This window comes from Homalodisca vitripennis, chromosome 4 (genome assembly GCF_021130785.1).
Source record: "Homalodisca vitripennis isolate AUS2020 chromosome 4, UT_GWSS_2.1, whole genome shotgun sequence".
Taxonomy (NCBI): Eukaryota; Metazoa; Arthropoda; class Insecta; order Hemiptera; family Cicadellidae; genus Homalodisca; species Homalodisca vitripennis.
The window spans coordinates 186,043,124-186,060,000 of NC_060210.1; the positions used below are offsets into that span (position 1 = coordinate 186,043,124).

General features: G+C 35.6%; 1 protein-coding gene across 1 annotated transcript in view; it reads right to left on the bottom strand.

The window, feature by feature from the left end:
• Nucleotides 1-16,877, bottom strand: part of LOC124360750 (E3 ubiquitin-protein ligase UBR4-like) — a 124,107-nt gene that overhangs the window by 40,860 nt on the left and 66,370 nt on the right. The window contains 11 exon segments of the mRNA XM_046814624.1: nt 371-607; nt 1,327-1,446; nt 6,300-6,471; nt 7,435-7,645; nt 10,516-10,668; nt 11,666-11,823; nt 12,062-12,195; nt 12,860-12,985; nt 13,550-13,645; nt 14,149-14,346; nt 16,416-16,692. Coding sequence (XP_046670580.1) covers nt 371-607; nt 1,327-1,446; nt 6,300-6,471; nt 7,435-7,645; nt 10,516-10,668; nt 11,666-11,823; nt 12,062-12,195; nt 12,860-12,985; nt 13,550-13,645; nt 14,149-14,346; nt 16,416-16,692 — 1,882 coding nt within the window.

The following is a 16,877-nucleotide window of genomic DNA, read 5'->3' on the forward strand; positions in this document are numbered from 1 at the left end:
AATAAACAAGTAAAGGAATACAGTACATATAGAATACAAAAATAATATTGTTGTGACTTGTAAATCATTAATATATATTACGAAAAATTATAAAAGACTGCAGGCAATGGATCACATGGCTGGTCTTTATCGCTAAGTTATGACTGGCGATAAATCACACGGTTGGTCCCAAAAGGGTTAAAACGAATACGGCATAAAACCTGTGGCTTTCCATCACTAAGAACCTGAGAGTTGATGGAATAAATGTTTAACCATATTTTAAGGTACGCTCTTTCACGCGAAGATAAATTGGGTTGAAAGCATACTACTTTCTTTGTGAACACATCTTATACATATCACCAAAGTCAATAGCTTGTTATAGAAAACGTACCTGGCGTACTGCAGTGAGGAGGACTGGGGATGTAGACTCTACGCCGCTTCAGCCTCGGCCTCAACACTCGGATGAATGCCTGCTTGGCACTGAAGCTGACACTGGTGTCCTGACACAGCAGCAGACTCAGGTACAGTCTGACAGCCAGTGAGACGGTACTGTCGCTGCTATCTACCAGAGTGAACGCATGGATGATCTCGACGATACAGTGAGCAGCAGCCTCCACGTGGGTCAGGCCTGACAACATTTATTCATTCAATTTCCCTACTCTGAGATTCTTCCAAATCTAATCGGACTTTAATATTAACTTATGTTATGTGAGTTTCACTTTTCTTCTATGCTTATAAGAGGCTATTTATCGTAATGCAATTAACTAGTAAATAGTATTTTTTTCAGATTGTTTTACCATGACTCCCAGTTTCTAGCAGATATTAATCTTATTAAGACAATCTTTGGAATGAGACACTTCTAAACATTTTTTTAACTACAGAGCACATTCTTCAGATGAAGGGGTATAATGTTATTGTAAGAAATTACATTTCAACAGAAATTATTCTGTATTGTTCTATCTATAGTTATAACTACATATATGTGTGTGTGTGTGTGCGCGCGCGCGCGCGCGCGTTCATTAATGTTATAACTAGCAGAGAACTACCCAGTTTTAAATTACAAGTATATATTTATAAATTTCTATCTTCATTAATGAGCTTATGGTTCTTGGAGTATTATACTAGCTGAGATATTTATTTTTAGTGAGATATTTTTTATGTACTTTTATGCACACAGTTCCCATTAAAACAAAACTTGTACATCAAACTAAAAACCCCTGTTTTCTAATCCGCATTTTATTACATTTTTGTCTTTTCTATACTTTACTAAAATATGCCCTCAAACTTATCCATAACATTACAAAAAATATCTATATTCTCTGTAAAACTAATCTATTAACAGGTTACCTGGAACGCAGACTGAGGCCAGGGCAATGTTGGAGGGCCGAACCGCATGTAGTTTCCACAGTATGTCTGTCAACTGATAGAGAAGTTCCTTTGAGTTTTCTGAGCCCTTGATTTGTGTGTCTGCAACAAGACAATTTAGATTTTAAGAATTACTGCTTTGGAGAATACAATATAATTATTCCAGTGCTGACTTTTTTTATCAATAATACTGGTCACCTACTATTGTCCTTACTTGGTCAACTCTCAGTATCAAAGATTCAAATTTTAAGTACTTTGTACTACTTGATTCGGGGTCTGAGAAAATTTACACCTCTGATCAAGAAAATTGCAAACCTTGAAAAACCTAAACAAACAATGAGTACCAATAGAGATAATGGAAACATATAATAGTCTAGCCATAGTCAACTGCAAGTGCCAAATTCATTTACCATAACAGGGTTGCTACAGGAGTCCAATAATGAAATTCCCTGACTTTTCCCTGATTTCCAGACCAAATTTTTCATTTTTCCCTGACTTTTTTCGACGCAATCCCCAGGGTTTTTGGCAATTAATGGGTGAGCCAGCCGAGCCACCTCGGCTGCCTGCTTCATGCGCCGCGTCGTCTGCAGGCTTGGACTCGGCGCTGCGGCAGTAAGTTTATTTGTGTAAAGGGATTTTATATTTTTCCCTGACCAACGTCGAAATTCCCTGACTTTTCCCTGACTTGAGACCGGATTCCCTGACTTTTCCCTGATTTCCAGTCCTGTTTTTTTTTCCCTGACTTTTCCCTGACTTCCCTGATTTCCCTGACCTGTAGCATCCCTGCATAAACAAATGTACGATCTGAGCCGATATGCGATCAATTGAGTTTTGTGGCTAGAATGTTGTCTATCAAATCAAATCAAATCAAATCAAATCAAAATTTCTTTATTCATTGGCACAACATTGTACACTGAATGGTGTCATCAATAGCATTGTACATCTAAAGTATTATTATTAACTATATAATTTGACATGTTCTGTATTTAAAATTCGTTAAAACTATAAAGAGCCTTGTCAATGAGAAAATATTTTAATTTTGATTTGAAAGTTGATAAAACATTTTCTGACTTTAAATATTGAGGTAATTTATTATAAAATATTGTGCCCATATATTGAGGTTTTTTGCGGAAAAATTCTAAATGATGTGTGGGAATGGCAAGGTCATTTTGATGCCTGGTATTGTATTGGTGAAGTGTACCAAGCTGTGGCAAATTGGAAAATCTGAGCTTTACCGATAATATTGTTTCATAAATATACATACCATACACGGTCATTATACCTAATGAAATAAAATGTTCTTTTGACGATGTGCCTGGTTTAAGTTTAAAAATTGATCTTACTGCTCTCTTTTGGATTTTTAAAATTGAGTCTAAATTTCTAACTGTTGTGGCACCATATATTGAAATCCCAAAGGAAATAACGGAATGAATATAAGAAAAATAGACTGTTCTTAGAGTTTTGACATCACAAAAATTTCTTAATCTATTTAAAGCATAGATGCCTGAAGCTGCCCTTGCAAGAACACTTTCAATGTGAGAGCTCCAGTCCAGGTTCTCGTCAATCGATAATCCTAAAAATTTTGAATTTGCTACTTGGAAAATATGGCTATCTTTATTTATTGTTACTGTCGGCTTGATTATTTTTTTCATTTGTTTGTGGTTAAATACTATAAAGTTTGTCTTATCAACATTCAAAAGTAATTTATTTGCTTCAAAAAATTGAGCCAAAAGTGATAAGTTAGTGCTGGATGACTCCTCCACTCCCTTTATTGAAGGTGCAGAAATTTTTAGGTTTGCGTCGTCTGCATAAAAACAAAGTTTTCCAGGTTGCCTGATTTTAGGTACATCATTTGTATAACAAATGAAAAGTAAAGGTCCCAGTATGGAACCTTGAGGAACCCCATGCTTCACATCTGAAATCGAGGATTTGTAAAGTTGTTTATACATTGTCCCTTTGTTGTGGGAGAAATATTCCAATTCGACAAATTGTTTTCTATTATTCAGATATGAGTTTAACCATTCAAAAGCTTTACCTTCTACGCCAATTTGTTTTAATTTAGACAACAACAAAACATGAGAAATTGAATCAAAAGCTTTGCTCAGATCCATGAAAACTCCAATTACCTTTTCATGATTATCTATGGAGTCAATAACTGATTCAAGAAATTCTGTGGCTGCGGTTAAAACAGATTTTCCCTTTTGGAAACCATGTTGATTGCTGTTAATTATATTGTTTTTTTCCAAATAAATTTTAAATTGATTGTAAAAAGCACGTTCAAAGATTTTGGAGATTGATGGAAGCAAAGCAATGGGACGATAATTTTCTACGTGGGTTCTGTTCCCTTTTTTAAATAGAGGTTTAATCTTTGCAATTTTCAATTTTTCTGGAAATATTCCTGAAATAAAAGAAGAATTTATTAAGTGAGTGATAGGTTTTATTAGCGATTTCCTGGCTTTCTTAATGAGAACAACAGGAATGTCGTCATATCCAGCACTAAGCTTGTTTTTTAGACTGATCATAATTTTCTCTATATTTTCTTCTGTGACTGGCTCTAGTCTAAATCTAGAAAAATTACAAATAGGTTGTTGTTGAACTGAAGGTCCTGTGGAGCTTGACAAATTAGGCAGTATAGATTTATCTACTAGATCTGAGAAATATCTGTTTATAAATTCGCTTAAGTTACCAGGGTCTGTACAAAGTTGATTTCTAACCTTAAGCTCTATATTTTTATTACTATTGTTGTTTACACCAACTTCCCTATTAATCATCCTCCAGACAGTGGCATTAACATTCACAGACTTTTCCAACTGACTATTAAGATATTGTTTCTTTTGATGCAGAATATTTGTCTTAAATAATTTGTTTCTTGATTTTACCTCACTATAAACAAGTGGGCTTTGAAGTTCTCTAGCTAGGCTACTTAATTCAATAATTTCTAGCTTTTCTAATCTGAGCTCATCTGTTAACCACATATTTTTATTCAACTGTTTTCGACTTAAGGTTTTAGGAAAATGGAGGTTAAAGTAGAACAATAAAATACTATGAAAAACATCATATTTTGAAGTAACAGGAGCTAAATATAAGTCTGTCCATGATTCTTGTTGCAATGAATACAAAAATGAATGTGTGTTTAAATCTGAGAACTTTCTAGTATACATTTGAATGGATTCATTGGGATGAACAGTAATTTTACTTTTATGTTTAATAGGGGTATGTAATAATGCTAAGAACTGCCCATCATGGTCTGAGAGTTGAGTATTAATTCCGATTAGTTTGATAAAATTCATATTAATGTTGGTGAAAATGTTGTCTATAGTTGTGGCTGATGACTCCGTAATTCTAGTTGGAAATTTTACTAAAGAGCACATTCCATTAGAAACTAACAAGTTGTTCAGTTTCAATGCACTGTTGGATTGTCCCATCATATCAATGTTTATATCCCCCGCTATTAAAATGTGCTTATATCTTTTGTCTACATGTTCCAATAAAACTTCCATACTTTTTAAGAATTCTGGTTCATTTTTTGTTATGGGATTTCTGTACAAGCCCACCACTAATAATTTAGACTGTTTTTCGAGAAAAATATTTTTTATTTCAACCATGCAACATTCAAATATTTCATCCTTCAATAAATATCCAATGTCTGGAATTTTAATTTCTTTCCAAATCACACTTGTTTTGGATAAAATTACTACACCTCCTCCTCTGCAGCTTTCTCTTGCATAGCTAGAGTTTAAGACATAACCATTAATATTTAACCTTTGAAGCATCATCTTGGTCATTTTATGCTCAGTTAAAATCACTATATTAGGGTTTATTTCACTCAACGTAATTTCTAAAGATTCTAAGGATGATTGTAATCCTCTAATATTTTGATGGAACAACCCAAATGTGCTATTGCTTACAAAGCTTCCAAAGTCACATGGCTTATCTTTAATGACAGTACATGGATTATTGTAAGTACTGTCTGAAACATAATTTAAATTGTAACTACTACCTAGGTGACGCTCCTGTGCACAGGAGGAAGACAGTTTTTTTGAGGTGTAGCATTCAAAGAGCAAACTGAGGCAGGTACTGCCTGATTTAATGATTCACCACAAACACCATTACTCTGCTTTAGCGCCTCAGAAAATGTGAGGTCGCCCGGTGCCACAAACACATCACTAGCCCGATCCTGTGATTCTTGCTGATTCCTGGATAGCGTCACCAAACTCACTGGAGACCTCACTGCTGCTGGTTGATGTGACTCAAGATTGATGATTTCTGATGGGTGGTTAAGAGCTGGTAAGGTGGGAGCAGTCTTTGTTTTCTCCTCAATAAGGTTCTTCTATCTGGTCACGACAACCAGTGTGTTTTGTAGCCACATTCCTAGCCTGTGCAATTAATTATGCAATCTCACAACAATCCAATTAGAATGTGTCAGTACTGAGTACAATTTGGAAGGAGGTACTATAGGCCACAAGTTGTGCCCTCTCCATGAAAATAAAAACATAACCATGGCTTAGGAAGATTGATGAGTATCTACTTCACAGCAACCGGCACTACTTATAATTTTCAGTAGTGTTTTCCAAAGGATATTGACCAACTTCCACATTCCTTAATCAAAATTCCTATTCCTATTTGACTTGTGTCAGGGGTGGAGGTGGGAACGAGAGGCTTCGGCCCCAGCACGTCTCCCTCCTTCTCCCTCCCCTCTCTCCCTCTCCCCTTCCTCTCTCTTCCCTAATCTTGCACATTAGTACATTTCCAGTGACTATTGAGAGTTTGGCTTGTTCTATACTGAGTTTGTGGCTATTAGCCCAACAATATATATGGTGTATATAGTTTATAAAATCTGAAATCATTGCGCTACATTTTTGTTACTGTACGACACTCGACAAATTTTTGAGAGGACGTCTGTATTTAATTGAAATAGCCTTAGGTCATTAGTTCTAATGTTTATTACTGGCTACCTGAGCTAGGATCATGAGTGATGGTCTTGGTCAGGTTCTGGGGCCGAGTGGTGGCGATGGCCCGAGTCATCAGAACCAGACGATAGAACGCCTCAGCGTCCAGGTCCCGAGCGTCTTCCACCTGCTTCAGTCCTGCTAGTGACTTGGAGATGTGGTTCAGCAGCACCTGGTCCTGCACAAATCATCACTAGATTACACAATGTTAGAGAGGTTTAATTACTAAACCATCAACAATTAAAAAGAGCATTGTTACCAAGAATCACTAACTTTATTTGACATAAGCCATTATACAATGTACAAGTGTTAAAATATGTCATTTAATGGTGATTTGAAAAAAACAATATTAACTATCAACACGTAAAAAATAAACTTAATACAGAAAATATATAAAATTTAAATACCATAAGGCAATTTATTACAAGTTCTGTAAGCTGATAAAATTATGGATTAGTTAGAGTTGGAAAAGCATATACAGGGTGTTTCCCGAGAGGTTGGCACAACTTCAGGATATGATAGTAGACACAAAAACAAGCAAAAAACTTCATACGAACATCTGTCATATCTCACTACGTTTAATCCATATGTGTTTTTTATTAAAAACTTCATATCTAGAAGTCATTGGAGCAAATAACATGAAACTTAATATCTTAGCCGATCTAAACAAATTTTGTATTGTAGTTTTGTAACTAAATTTGAAAGAAATAGTTATTCAATCTTTTCGTATGATTAAAACATTTTGGATGTTAAAGTTTGAAAATTTTAAAATGCCACCATTTTGAAATGGAAAGTGATGAGCTATTTAAATTTGTTGCTTTATTAGCTTAACATAACTGCCAAGTTTCATGTTAATTGCTCCAATAACTTCAAAGATATGATTTAAATAATAAAAAACACACAAAATATGGAAGACAGACACCAAACAAAGTGAGATAGGTCATATGTTCATATGAACTTTTTTGCTTGTTTTTGTGTCTACAATCACATCATGGAGTTTTTAACGAGATTGGTTAGTTATTGATTTTAACTACAAATCCTTTTTATAGCTTCCAGGTACATTAGATTATCACTATGCCTGTGCACGGACAGAGCTTGTTATATTCTTAGTTGCAAATAACACAAGTATCTATGTGTTAACCTTGTAATTGTGGTAAGACTGGCGGGTGGGGTGGAGTGCAGCCAGCACGGATTTGACTTGTCGCTGCACGCATGTAGCCGTGGGTAGAATGAGCAGGTAGGAGATGAGAGAAGTGAGGTTTGACACAGGTACCACATGACCCTTGTTTGCCTGGTCACTACTCATCAACAGGATAGTGCTGTCCAGTACCTCCAGAATACCGCAAACCATCCTGCAATAACAATTTACAGTAGTTCACCAGGCCAGATTATGGTTGGTTTATACCCATAAATCAATTTAAATCCAATTCCAATGGAAAGGTACTGTAAGTGTACCGAGTTTGCCAAATTGCTATTTAAGTAAAAAAAAAAGAGTATAACTAAACATACATTTAAACAATTACAGACCAATATCTTCGTTGGAGAAAACCACAAAGCTCATAAACCAAAAATATAAAATCAAAATCATAATATGATAGAGATAGTTAACCATTATATATATACACACACACACACACACACGAGGTGTGTCCAAAAGGTATCCGACCTTGACGTCTGGCATGAACTGACGTTACTCGGCGGCAACGGCAATCTGGTTCCCTTCAAAGTACTCCCCTCCACAAGCCACTACCTTATTCCAACGCTCCTCCCACTTCTGGAAACACTCCTTAAATTCATTTTGCGGAATGGCTAACAGGTCCTTCGTCGCATTTTGTTTTATTTGTTCAACATCGTCAAATCTTTTTCCTTTCAAAGGAATTTTTAATGTCGGAAATAGCCAGAAGTCACAAAGAGCTATGTCAGGACTGTAGGGAGGCTGTCGTAGTTGGTTGATGTCGTGTTTGGCCAAAAATCGCTGAATAAGATTTTAGGAATGAGCTGGCGCGTTGCTATGGTGCAGGATCCAGTCACAGCTTGTAACAGTTCAGGCCGTTTCCTTCGCACTGCATCTCGTAGCCGCCTTAGGACCTCAAGATAATACTCCTTATTCACTATCTGGCCTCTTGGAACATATTCGTGATGAACAACGCCGTCCTGGTAAAAATAAACTGTCAGCATTGTCTTGACATTGCTTCAACTTTGTCTTGCTTTTTTCGGCCGTTGCTCTTCGCGAGTTTTCCACTGTGAAGATTCAGCCTTTGTTTCAGGGTTGTAGCTTATAAACCCATGACTCATCACCAGTAATAACTTTTTTAAATAGCCCTAGGTCACTTTTTATCAAATCCAGATTGTCCTGTGCGATTTCAAGTCGACAGTTCTTTTGGTCTTCTGTCAGCAGACGAGAAACAAATTTTGCCGAAACACGGTTCATTTTTAAATCTTCGTGTAAAATGTTACAACTGATGATTTTGGTATTCCTAAATTTTCTTTCAGCTCTCGGACAGTCAATCGACAGTTTTCATTAATTGCTGCACAAACACGTTCAACATTTTCAGCATTTCTAGCCGTTGAAGGCCTGCCAGATCGGTCATCACTTTCCACTGATATGCGGCCATTTTTTAACCGCCTAAACCACTCTTTTATTTGTGTATCGCCCATAGACATATCACCATAAACTTTCCGTATCATAGTAATCGTCTCTGATGCTGAATGGCCAAATTTTTGGCAAAATTTAATGCAAATGCGCTGCTCAACACGTTCAGTCATATTGAAATGTGACGCACACACACGGCAGTACTGTATGGAACAGAGCACTGTGACTCACTGAGTGACTGGATCGTATTCAATGCCTAATATGGGAAGGAGTAGGCTCGCCCCTCCCCTCCAATAACCGGTTCGAGCCAGTCGGTTACACCGCGGCCGCCTACTGGTCGGCGGTCGGATACTTTTTGGACAGACCTCATGTATATATATATATGGCATATTTTTTATCTTTTAAAGGAATGTAACTATGCAAACCACAAATAAAAATAAGATTCAATAAATCACACTTGTACAACATAAATTTAACTGATTTGTATGAATTCAGTCATATTTCGTGAAAAATAAACTCTTTTACAAAACCAAAATAATGTTTCTTCATACACAAGGGCTATCCAGAAAGTACATTAAAGTTTGATATTAACAAAAAACAAAGTAAAATAAAAACATTTTATTATTTACATTTGAAAGTGACACTAAAATACATTTTTAAACATAGTCACCATACAAATTCAGGCACTTATCATAGCAGTGAGTTTTAAAATTCTAGCGTAAAATTCTGCCTGAGACTTCAACTAGGTAGTCACACGCCATCATCAAAACGCTGCGTCACAAGCCACACTCCATGAAATTTAAGGAAAACTTAGTGAGAGGTCTGTCATTGTGAAGGCCTGCAGGCGGCCTGAAGGCGGTCTTCTTAAATCTTCTCATCGACTTTAGAGACAACTTCATCGGTCACAATGCTTGGCCGCCCACTTCGTACGTCATCATGCATATTAGTTCAGCCATTTTTAAACCTATTGCACCACTGATACACTCCACCTTCAGTAATCACATCGTTCCTATAAACTTCAGAGTTGTCAATAAATTTCAATAGGTTTATTGTGCTTAGACAACAAAAACCGTATTACCGACCGCACTTCACAACTGGTGGGATTTTCAATTGGGTCACACATTTTAAACTGCTATTGCAAAACAACAAGGAGCAACAGTAACCTCTCACTAGCACAGCTGGATAGTCAATGAACGGAGAAATACCCTGACATCAAAATGGCCACGATAGTCCCACCCCTAGCGGCTACAGAGCAAAATGTAATCTACTTTCTGGATAGCCCTGGTATAATCAGCATTTTATGTGACATAAAAAATAAGAAGATATATTGTCGATGCATACCACATTAATAAATAAATTTGTAGCTCACATTATTTGTCTCTGGTTTTGCCCATTAATTTAAAGCTACTTTGAAATAACAATCTATGCTTCATTCAGCATTGGAAGATTTCACTGAATGTAATAAAGCCTAAAAACTGTGAATACTACTTTTTCATGTTTATTAATTTAATCCCAATATATATTTTTACAATACAGACAACCCAGATATCAAATCTTCATCTGCATCTTAACAGAAAGTCTGATAAATTAAGGATTGATCAGATGCTTACGCAGAGGAAAGTCACTTACTTATCCAGTGATGTGATGGGAGGAGGAAAGTTGGTTACACTGTCTGCGGTCTCAGTCGTGTTGCCTGTGGCAGCTGGGGTTGGCACCACTGTGTTACTGGTCACTTCCTCTGTTTCTTCAGGCCACCCAAAACTGTCTTTCGACTTAGCATACCTGCCACAAGATTAGTAAGGAATTGTATAATATTTCAACTTTTATACTTGTATTATCAGTATTAAATTAAACTAGTTCACTCTTATAATAAACTATAATGAACAATTAATAAAATTTCTGCGGGTGTAGTACAGGAAGGATGTGATCTATAGACTATTTTATGTAATTTTATAGAAGAAGCTCTTCTTATTGTAAAAAAAACTATAGCAGTAAAATAAATGCACAACTGTCCAATAATTTTAAATTGTAAATTTCTTTTAATGCAATATTTGATGTCATGTTTCAGTCTTTTATACCACAAAATACAGAAGCAATAAAACATACTAAAGCAATATTACTTTTTAAATTGATTACGTTTAATACGCATTTATTTTACATTTTTCATAATATCCTTCTTGTAAGTGAATTTCAGCTAGTAAATTTGAAAGTATACATCGCTTGAGTCAGATTCCAGATTATGGAATCTGACATAAGAAAATCGGATCATAATTAAGGGAGATAATATGCTTAAAAAAAGAGTCCTAAACTATATCCACTGTTATTACGTGAAAGCATTGTTTGTGAGCCACAACAATCAGCTGTTTTAACTTTAGTTGCTCAAATCAGCTGATTATAACATTCCATTGTTGAACTGTGGTCATAATATCCTAACATATTGCAGAATTTAGTGTTCTTTGATTGAAACATAAGAAAATAATAATGGCAGCTATTCGAGTAATTATGGAGTTTTTTTACAGTTTTAGTAAGATATTTTTCTTTTGGGACACCCTGTACTTAAATTAGGATCAGCCAATTTTCACATATCACTGGGTGTCTGGAAGTATAGGGTTAAAAGTTGAACATTTCAAGACTAGTAGGGTTTATGAGAGAAATTAGACTAGATATGATCAACCAGAATAACTTGCAACCATACACCGTTATGAGCCAGATTTCTCTACCCAAACTCTACTGACTCAAACACTACTGTATCTACAACAGATGATATGTAGATACTAACACTTTAATGGAGTCCACCATAGTGACACCTTCAGGATCCTGGGACGGGCCGAAAGTGACAGTCAGCTTCTTGTCGGCCTGCAAGCTCTCTTCACGAGTGAGGGGCAAGTCGAACCATCGGTTACGAGCCAGGCTGGTCTGTATGCTACGTCCAAATACCTGCAGTCACACAGTGCGTTAATAGTCACCACAGATCATTTATCAGTTTAAAAATCTGAACATAAATTTATTTATGCTTTCTAAAACGCAAAGATACAAAGTTTTAAGCATAGTGCTTCAGGTTCTTTCTTGCCAACCAACCTAACCAACTAAGTGACACAAAATCATTCCCACTTCCAAGTTATGACAAAAATGTTAATAAATTGTAATAAAAGGAGCAGAACTGTAAGAAACACACCTCAATGTATCCTGGCACGCGTTGAGTGTCCTGGTTGCCGAGCAGGATTCTGATGCCTGTGATGACATGAGTGGCATCATTGTTGACGATGTCAATATTGAAGCCTGTCGCTTTTGTTGATACAACATACATGCCTGCAATGGAAAGTCATTATAGTGTACTATACATTGATGGAATAAATTTTCTCGCTATGATGTTTACTATCTATATATATTAATGACCAAAACATAATGTAAAAATTACTAAATTCTGGGTTTGATTGGGGAAGTAATTTGCGCACTGGTGTGAGTGCTCCTAGCCGTAGCTCCTATTTTCTAATACTACACACACACACTAGTCACGTATATAAATAAAATTGTAATGATATTTAAATATAAATGTCAATTTTAGACTTTTATTAATGATCATTTCATGAGAACTTATTAAAAAACTAAACAAGATACAAAAAATAACAACTTTATCAGTAACAATAATAAATATAAACAACAAATAAATAATAATATTTAAAAAAAACAAAATCAATGTACTAGCAGAACAAAAAACATTTTACACGAGATAAATAGATATGTAACACAGGCATATTAAATAATCTTTTAAAATACTAACGATTTCAGAAAAGCCAACTGTAAATTTCATATTTGAAGCATTTTAAAGGAAATTTTCGTATTGGTGCAGGAAGTGAATCATTGTAATCTCAGTCCCATGATCAGACTTTTCTAATATGGCAAAAAGGTATACAATTAAACAACAATTTTGCGTATTTAATGGGAATATCATGAATATGTGCATGATCATTACCTGTAGTATTGAATCTGTTCTTGATCTGTAAAGCATTGTAGATCTGGAGTAGATCATTTCCACCGAACTCCACATCGTTGAGGAGAGTGCTGTGCTCAAAGAAGTCCACTGGGAATGTTACTGTCCCTATAAACAATGGCCTGGTTAGAAAAATTCCTATTTGGCTACAATATTAGTACATAAAAACATTCTATTTTATGAGACTAAAAACATAGTTTACAACACATAGTCCAATACGCATGTTTGTAATGTAACGTTTCTGAGGATTGACTTGAAGAGATAGAATGAACTCAGTAGAGAGAAAGTCGAGGAAGAACTGGTGTAAGGATAAAGAAAGAGGACCTGAGATGATTTGGTCATTCAAGGATGATAGAGATCATAGGTTTTGAAAGAAGGAACATAAGAAGGAATGGAGGAAAAAAAGAATAAATAAATCTAGACACAGTTGATTCAGAGGAGCGAAGTTTGGCTTGTAGTGAATATGGAAAGAACCTCTGAGGGTACTGAAATAGAGAAAACTGGAAGATAGAAAATATTGGGGGGCCACCAAGAAAGGCTAGAATTTATTCAACATTACAACAATAATGAGTATTTATAATTCAAGTAGCATATTCAATAAAAGAAGTTTATAATAGCTGACAAGTAAAAATCTCTACTAATTATACTTTATTTTAAGCAAGTCAAAACTACCTGGTGATTTATTTCCTTTAGGTACTTTCTTCTTCTTAGCAGACTTCAAATTGGACATTGTGCTCACAGCCTGGATAGTGGGAGATAGCCAGAAGCCTGTATAAAACACAAACCACATATATAAGATTTAAATTACATTGTGAAAGTATAAAAAAAGTCTTTAGTATTAAAACCCTGTGACTTCCATCAAAGGTACTATGCAACACATAATTTACTTGGCATACTAAAAAAAAACCATTTTTACTAACTTGAATTTACTTAATACAAAGACGATTTTTGCTAATGCAGAACCTTTTTAAACAAGGAAATTATGTTTACGAGGTAAATTTTTAACACCAATATGGTTAATTTAATTAACAAAATAATCACTCAAATACAGATCTAGTTATGACAATTTGTACCTTCACTAGTCACCGATCACATTCTCATTTAGTGCAAAGCTCTGTTATCTCACTAAACATTTGCAGTAACCTTTTAGAAATTCATGTTACTAATGAGGCCTACCATCTCTTCACAGTGATAAACATTAAATAAGCATGAATAACCTCTTAGAAATAATTTTCTACACTAACCAGATAATTCTAGTGTATAGCACACACCTGTTTGCTCCATGGATGCCATGTAGATGCGCAGGCTGCCATCTTCGCACAGCAATATCAGGGTGGTGCGCTGGTCACTGCTGGAGGATGGGTGTCTGATCGCCACTGTGTCCATGATTTTAGCCTTGGCTGGCACCACTTTGATCTCCTGGACCATCACGCAGTCGGGCTTCACCATCAGGATCACTGGGTTGTTACCTGTCAGGACATGCACGTTTGTCATAAATCAACTCAAGATTTCTTTGTATTTAAATAACAAAAGAGTTACAATAGACATTGTCAAAGCATTGTCATAGTCAAACCACTTTATTCCATAATATGTACAGGGTACAAAGAATAGCGTCACTAAAATAAAACTAAATACTAATATTAACTTTAAAATATAAATAAAAAATGGTAACACTTATATCTTAACAATTTATCTTCGATTCTTCTTCAAATGAATTAATCTGTTTTTATATTGAAATATTCCTCAAAAGAATATAAAGACAAATTAGTTCAATAATCCTTTACTTCTTTTTTTAATTTTAAAAGATCTGTTTCCATTATAAATTTTGTTGGTAAATTATGTGAATATCTAACACCTCTGTAATATTTATTCTTTTTGTAAATTTCGAGATTATGTTGATCGATATGTTTATTAAAACGAGTTTTATATGTATGTTTATTAGTTTTTAGCATAGGATCAAAAAAATTGTTTTACATAAATTACTGAATGAAATATGTATAAACCCTCAGAGTTCCAAGTTCAGAAAAAATATGTTCAAAAGAATCTGTATATCTTAAATGTTTCATGACTCTCTAAGATTTTTGTTTGTAGGACCAATCTAAATATCTAAATTGCTTATCGTTGTTGCTCCATAAATGCTTATACCGTAAGCTAAATGTGAGTGGATCAATGAGAAATATACTAATTTAAGTGTATTTAAATTACCTATTTTTGCCATTTGTTGCAATGCATATAGACCAGTAAACATCTTATTTGTAACATGATCTACATGTTTATCCCAAGCTAAATTTTTGTCTATTATAAGAACTAGAAACTTTGTGTGGTCTACTTGTTTAAGTCTGCCATTGTCTAGAAAAATGTCACAGTTGTAATTTAACTATACCTAGACCAATATATGATAAAATTTCAATATTCTCAAGCTTCTGACCAGAAAACAAAACATTTTAATCATCAGCATACAGACGGCACCATTTAACCCCTTCATCATCCCTGACAAACCTACCATGATAAGAAGTTTTTAACATATCTATGGCTACGGAGAGTGTTCAAGTTACAGTAGAATAATTCAATTTGTCTTTACAAATTATGATAATTTGTGAAGTGCCTGATGATGGAATCTTTGATTCAGAAAGGCCTTGCACAAAATAAAAAATTTGTCTTTGTTAACACAATAGTTCAAATATATTAAAATGATGTAAATTATTTACAACAGTTGCGGTGCTTGATTATCAAGGCGTCCAACTCATTTTCAGTAATAGAACGAGAGTTGAACAAATGGGCAAAAGTGGCGAAGATATATGGTTTAGAGATGAACATACAAAAATGTAAAGTAATGAAAGTAGAGAGAAGGGAAGGAAATAACAAAGACGTGTTAGTTGAAGGAAAAAGACTTGAAAAGGTGAAGGAATTCTGTTATTTAGGAAGTATCATAACAGATAGGGGCACAATAAGAGAAGAGATAGGAAACAGAATATGGAAGAGTGGAAAGTTTTTCAATATGGTAAAGAAGATTGTGTGGAGTTGGAACATTGGGAAAGAATCAAAAGTATTGATGTATAAATCTTATTTCCAACCAATTTTATTATATGGAGCAGAGACGTGGACGTGGACTAAAAATGATTTAAGCAGATTGCAAGCTGCAGAAATGAGATTTTTAAGAGGGATAGAGAAGACTACAAGAAGAGATAGAATAAGGAACGAAATAACCAGAGAAAGATTGAAGGTAGTTTCACTGCAAGAGACAATGGAAGGAAGAAGAATACAGTGGATGGGGCATGTGAAGAGGACGGGAGATAATAGAATGCCTAGAATAGCACTGGAGAAGGAGGAAGGAGGAAGAAGACCAAGAGGAAGACCGAGAGGAAGATGGGAGGACCAAGTGTGGAAAGACATAGAGATAAGGGGACTACAGAAAATACAGGTGGAGGAAGAGGAGACCTGGAATGATAGACAAAAGTGGAGGAGGCTGTGTACGACGACCCGTGATAACGGAAACGTCTGATGATGATGATGAATTTATAAATATGGAAGAACTCACTAGTTTGCATGACTGAGCAGACGAGGCCAGGGTGGTTGGGCACCTCGCTCCATTGGCACAGTGGCTGAGGTTGTTGACTGGTGGCCGTGTTGTTGGCCTTGCTGGTGCTGGGTGGCGGGCGACTCAGCTGTATCTGGAACACGGGTCCGAGCACGCTCTCTTTGCTTTTTACCGGCGCGATGAAGCTGCGGCCTTGCGCGTAGCTGAAGAACAGCAAGCACAGCGTGTGCGAGTAGTATACGGACACACCGCCTGCGCACACCTGCCCGTTCACATCCTGCAACAAATTGAAATGTCTCATTTAGCTTAGTATAATTAGACAGTTACTACTGACTCTAGATCTATCAGAGCCGAAGAATGACTTTGGTTCACAACAAATTGAGGTAAATTTTATGGCTCGAAGGTATGAAGCTTGGTTTCATTTAATTCTATTCATAAATAGCTAATTTTTTCCAGCAAACT